Raw genomic sequence first — 6,527 nt, forward strand, 5'->3', positions numbered from 1 at the left:
ACTGCCCCATGCTCTCCGCTACCTCCGGTGGCGGAGAGCATGGGGTTTTGATTCATTTTTACATTACCATCGATCGGTGTGAACAGATATACTCTGTTCACAGCGATGGCGGCGGCCATCTTGGATGTGATGGCCGCCGGGGGAGGGAGCGGGTTAGTGGCTGAGCGGCTGATGACGCGGCACAGTTATGCTCAGCCAATCGCGGCTGAGCTTCGGATGACGCTGCAGAGGGCGGCCAGCACTCGGGAAGATCCGCTGGCCGCCCGAAGAAGACGTCACTGCTGAGGATCGGAGACCGTGGTCGGCACGTGACAGGTATGTATAGCGCACCACACTTCCGGGTACACGGGTGGGGGGTGGGGGGACACGGGGAAGGGGGCCATTCACAGACATAATATACATTACAAAGTTGTATAACTTTGTAATGTGTGTTATTCTGTGAATAATTTTTTATCGCCGGACAACCCCTTTAATGCTTAAAAAAATCATGTGTCTTTTAGGCTGGGGACATACAGAAAATATTGCTTGCACAATAAGGAATCACAGCACTGCACTACTTGTCGTGCAGCTTGGTCGTGTGACCCCTTCACTCATACAGTAAGTGAATGGGGTAGCTCTGCAAAAATGCAATACGGTGGTGGGTCACAGTGCAACCCCATTCACATGTATGAGTAAAGGGATTGTTCAACCAAGCAGCGTGACAGGCTGTCATTCCTGGTTGTGTAAACCGGTAGGTGAGCGGCCCTAGCATTGAGCTGTATACACTGCATTTTTTTCATTCTTCAATCCAATTGACTTTTTATGTTCATAAATGTCACCAAAACACTTTTTTTAACAAGCATTTTAAAATACAAATTGTTTTTATTTGTGATGCAGTTCTAGTTTTAGACCTGAATTAGTTGAAAAACTTTCATAAATGTGCTTTACACCATGTCTGCTTTACATCAACATAAATAGCTCATGTAAAACAGAGTTCCCATAAATGGCTTATATGATATTTTCCATTCAGATTGGTGAGGATCCAGCAGAGGTGACCCAGGTAAGTGCAGGATTTCTATATGGAAGCCACAGACTGATCTGCTGGGATCAGGTCTAAATGACTTGTTTTAAATATTCTATAATGTAGAAACTCTGTTGTATTTACAGACAAATCATAATGTAAAGTTGATCCTGTTCACAGAACAATTTCACCCATTGACTCATTAGCAGATTAGATTATGATTGTTACCGAGAGGTAACAAATATGGTTATGTTATCATCGCGCTCCGCCAGTAACGGACCTCTCTGCCTGTAAATCATTCCCGCGGAGCACGCTGACAGGCAGAAAGCGGTGACTAGACACGGGCGGGGAGCCGCCCAGATGACTACTTCCCCATCCGTGTCTGTTACGAGCAGGGGAAATAAAAGTCATTTTCCCCCCGTATATAGCTCCTGCTGCACCCGCAGCCGGTATGTGCCGCGGCTGCTGCAGGAGCTTCATACATTGCTCCAGGGAACCATATTAGCTCAATTGGGCTGATTGGTTCCCTTTAAGGCCTGAGTTGTAAAGATCCATGTTTACTCTATTTCATTTAACTTGGTCAATTTGAAGCCATGGTTATGCAACACTATTGGTACAATCCTTGTCTTAAAGGGAATCTGTCAATAGGTTTATGGCACATTAAATAAGGGCAGCATAAACTAGTGACAGAAATGCTGTACAGATCTGTGTATTACTTACATCATTCTGTTCAGCCTTTTTCCTAATACGCAGGAGAATAGGATTCTTGCCGCACCACTCCCCCGCCCTCCAGCTGCTGATTGACAGGTGACTACAGCATGGATAGATAACTGCCAATGAGCAGCTGGTGGGCAGAGTTTTCTGATTCTCATGAATATCCAGGACTACTGGTCTCATGCACATAATGGAGAGGACTACCTATTGTCCATGTTATTCAGGAGGATATCTCTGAACCAGCTGCACATAACAATGTAAGTGATACATCATTCTGTTCAGCTTCTCTGTCACTAGTTTATGCTACCATTAGATAGGACCGCATATACCTGCTGACAGAGTATCTTTAAAGTGATTAACCAGGCTTTAAAAAAACATGTTTGTTTTCTTCCAGAAACAGCAGTGCCAAATTGCACTAAGTGTACAGGAAATGGAGGGATATTGTTTAGCAAATCTGGGCCATAATGTTTCTCTGTATTGGTTCCACTCTTTATTTTGACTACAAATACTGACCAAATATTACTTGTGATCCCAACCTAAGTCTGAGAACCCCTGGCGATAAGCTGATTGCACATGAATGCATCACTTACTAGACACACAGCAATTTTCAGCATTGCAACTCATCCTATTCTCTTCAATAGAAGCTGTGTTGCAGGAACTGCCACTGCACAGCTGCTTGCTTCTGGTTTCACTTATTGTGCATTGCAGGTGACGTGGCTCTGTCAAATAGCTGATCTTTTAGGTGGGATCTTTAGTACCATTTAGATATTGATAGTCTATCCTTAGGATAAGCCATTATTTAAAAAAATGTTGAGAAAACCCCTTTAAAATACAATACGTTTTAGAGAGGGTATACTACTTTAGCAATTTTGCACAAATCTCTGTTGCATCAACTTAAGAGTTGTATTTCCTGTGATTAAGGATGAAGAAATCCAGGACAAAGAAGCCTACATGAACAAGGGTGAGTAGACATCCTCATTTTCCCCAGCTGCTTCTGTTTTGTTGCATGTCCATATTAGGACATAGTCAGAAGTCAGAGTGAAGAATCATTTTTACACAAGTGTGACACTTGACTCTATTGACAACTCAATTGACAACTAACTTCTGATAAATGATTTCTGACTTTGAACACTGACTTCTGACTTTGAACACTGACTTCTGACTATGAATACTGACTTCTGACTATGACTACTGACTTCTGACTTTGAACACTGACTTCTGACTTTGAACACTGACTGACTACTGACTACTGACTTTGACTACTGACTACTGACTACTAACTTCGACTATTGACTTCTGACTACTGATTACTGACTTTGATTTCTGACTTTGACTACTGACTTTTGACTTTGATTTACTGATTACTGACTTTAACTACTGACTTCTGCCTACTGACTTAGACTACTGACAACTGATTTCCGACTACTGATGATTAACACCTGACAACTGACTTTTGACTCCTTACTACTTATACTTGACTTCTGATAAAATAATGTGTGATATCTCATCTCTGAGATGTCAGTAGTCAAGTATTACAAGTCCCCATTCAGTTTGAGTTTTACTTTCACTTCAATTGCCAGGCAGCACCTAGCTTGCATAATTCAGGTAACAAAAGTAAAGTGATATCTGATCTCTGACTTGTCAGGAGTGAGAAGTCAGACATCCTGTCTCCCTTGTTGATTACATACAGAGTTAGCTGTGTGCAAAACTAAAACAAATACAATGTTTCAAAACTCAGCTCTGTATGTAATCAACAAGGGAGACAGGATGTCTGACTTCTCACTCCTGACAAGTCAGAGATCAGATATCACTTCACTTTTGTTACCTGAATGATACAAGCTAGGGGCTGCCTGTCAATTGAAGTGAAAGTTAAACTCAAACTGAATGAGAACTTGTAATACCTAACTACTGACTTTTCAGAGATCAGATATCACACATTATTTTATTAGAAGTCAGGTATAAGTAGTCAGAAGTAAGGAGTCAAAAGTCAGTTGTCAGGTGTCAATGATCGATAGTCAGAAGTCAGTTGTTAGTAGTCAAAGTCAGTAGTCAGAAGTCAGTAGTCAAAGTTAGTAGTCAGTAATCAGTAGTCAAAGTCAGTAGTCAGAGTCAGAAATCAAAGTCAGTAGTCGAAGTCAGTAGTCAAAGTCAGTAGTCAGAAGCAGTAGTCAAAGTCAGTAGTCAAAGTCAGTAGTCAGAAGCAGTAGTCAAAGTCAGAAGTCTAAGTCAGTAGCCAAAGTCAGTAGTCAAAGTCAGTATGCAAAGTCAGTAGTCAAAGTCAGAAGTCAAAGTCAGTAGTCAAAGTCAGTAGTCAGTTATCAGAAGTTAGTTGTCAATACTCAGAGTCAAATGTCACACTTGTGTAAAAATGACTATAAAAATGACTTCTGACTATATCCTAATATGGACACTGTATGCCTGGTAAGAAATTCTTTTCAGACATCTTACTAGATTAATCGTAAATTTGAATTTGTTGCAGATAATAAAGGATATCTTGTATCGGGTGATTCAGATAAGCTATGCGGGACTCTGTGCCCAGCTATGGATCATGACACTCAGAGCACTGGGGGCTTTGTGGAATTCCTACTGAGGTAACTAATTAAGATAAAAATGTACAAACAACGGATTTTCTGCACAAACTTTTCACAGCAAATCCACAAACAGTCCACAGGGAAACATAAATCCACCATGAAAATGCTACTGCAGGCACAATTCACGCATCTGTACCACGTATGTATGTGTGTATGAGGCCATAGAAATAAATGGGTCCATATTGCAGACAGAATTAATGTATGTGTGAAAGGGGCCTTATATATCGGCACCATGCTATCCCTGCTTTTGCTATTTATAGGAGTCCAGTGGATAATATAACTCAATAGGCTCGCCCACTAGACTCCTAAACATGGATGCAAAAATAAATAATAACAATCAATAAACTATGCTTTATCCTTTTCCATAATGGTGCATTTACATGAAACGAATATCGTTCGAATTTTTGCGATAATGATCGCATTGGAGCAGCAATCGGCTCGTGTAAACACAGCGAACGATCAAGCGATAAGCGTGAAATCGTTCGTTGTGATCTTTCAACAAGTTCTCAAATCCTCATTGGTTGTTTGATAAAAATTAGCTGATTGCTTTGTGTAAACAGTCTTTCACCGATTCACCCTATGTGTGAGATGGGCGATCTTAAAACTATCTCAATAATGATTTTTCCAAACGATATATCGTTCCATCTAAACGCTGATTGTTATAAAAAACACATTGTTACTTTGAAATCGTTAATTGTTCGATTGGGCAAATTATCTCTCCGTGTAAACGCAGTATAAGGATATATAATAGTCTGCACTACGGATGGTCCGAACCTGCCGAGGTTCGGGTTCGTATGAACCCGAACGCTTGGCATCAGATTCCCGCTGTCTGGCCGCTCCGTGCAGCGGGTGGATACAGCGGGAGGACCGCCTGGGAAACTGGGATACAGCCTATGGCTATGGCTGTATCCCAGTTTTCCAGGCGGTCCTCCCGCTGTATTTACCCTCTCCACGGAGCGGGCTTTGGGTATCCACCCTCTCCACGGGATTCGGGTAATCCGAATGTTACTAAATCTGCAATATTCAGTTATTCTTACATACTGTGTAGAAGTTTCCTACTCTTTAGACTCTTTAGGGTCTATATTACAAGTGCAAGTCATTGCCTGACTGTGTTTTTGATAACCACATACTGAATAACTTCCTAAAAACAGCTCTTTATATATTTTCCTCCTGGTTTCTGCTACAACACAGCTAACAGAAAATGTTGCAGTATAAGCTCTTATATGTGGTGAAAACACTGAACATATGCAAAAAAAGAGGAATAATTACACTCAGTTGTCAATTTATTTATACATTTCCAGAAAGAATAACAGAGGAATGACACAAAATAGACTACTAAGAATGGATGCTCCAACATTAATATTTGATGGGCGATACAAATATTTACTGAAACATACATGTCAGGAGAGCAGACTGCTACTTTTCATAATGACCTTACAGATGGGTTTAGTTTAATAATGTTGTCTTTGTTTTCAGCTTAACTCCGCTCAAGTACCTGTTCAGGAGAGGACAGACTGAATGAGGCCCAACCAGGTCAAATTGTGAACCCCTGAGGAACCATTCATGCTATCTTTCTATTCAGTTAATATTTTATTCCTAATTAAATGTGTTTATCCTTTGTAGAAACTAGACCAACTTCAAAATACTTTTCAAAACGTTTTGCATTGTCTCTTTTTTTTTTTGCATTTTTCTTTTTGAGAAAATATGAGACTAATTATAGAGAATAGTAGAATAGGATGAAAACAGAGATAAAAATACCACCGAATTGTTGTGATGCAAATTAAATGCAAATTGGCACATCTACACAAGCATATGATATGAGTTAAAATTGTGTAACAAAAGGACAGATTAACTAAAGTGCCATAACCTAACCCCTTCCCCCATACAAGATTTTTGGGCAAATTGCTAACTCCTCACATTAAAAGCGTCAAATGCTTATTTTTTTCAGGCCAAATACATCTTTTCAATGACATGCTTCACTTTAGCATAAATCATACTGTAAAACTGAAAAAAAAAATCGGGGGGAGGGGGGGTCAAAATTGTAAAAAAACTGCAACTATTCTGCAACTATTAAAGAATAACTCTGACAGTAATAAAATTTAATTTCCCACCATCCGCGGTTCCCGTCAGCTCCAGTTGGCATCTTCAGTTGTCCCCCATTTCCTGGTTCAGTGCAGTGAATCAGAGAGAAAAGGCTACTTGAGGACATGCGCATGGGCACC

The 6,527-nt window shown here is 40.4% G+C and overlaps 1 protein-coding gene across 3 annotated transcripts in view; it reads left to right on the forward strand.

Moving 5' to 3' along the window:
• Positions 1-5,954, forward strand: part of MAJIN (membrane anchored junction protein) — a 45,957-nt gene extending 40,003 nt beyond the window's left edge. For 2 of the 3 annotated variants that reach the window (XM_069968291.1, XM_069968290.1), the window contains 4 exons: positions 1,010-1,039; positions 2,636-2,675; positions 4,194-4,305; positions 5,782-5,954. In XM_069968291.1, coding sequence (XP_069824392.1) covers positions 1,010-1,039; positions 2,636-2,675; positions 4,194-4,305; positions 5,782-5,827 — 228 coding nt within the window. In that variant the 3' untranslated portion in view covers positions 5,828-5,954. The remainder of the gene's footprint in view (positions 1-1,009; positions 1,040-2,635; positions 2,676-4,193; positions 4,306-5,781) is intronic. The other variant, XM_069968292.1, reaches the window with a different exon arrangement.
• Positions 5,955-6,527: the final 573 nt, after the last annotated feature.

Source organism: Dendropsophus ebraccatus, chromosome 4 (genome assembly GCF_027789765.1).
Source record: "Dendropsophus ebraccatus isolate aDenEbr1 chromosome 4, aDenEbr1.pat, whole genome shotgun sequence".
NCBI classification, from domain to species: Eukaryota; Metazoa; Chordata; class Amphibia; order Anura; family Hylidae; genus Dendropsophus; species Dendropsophus ebraccatus.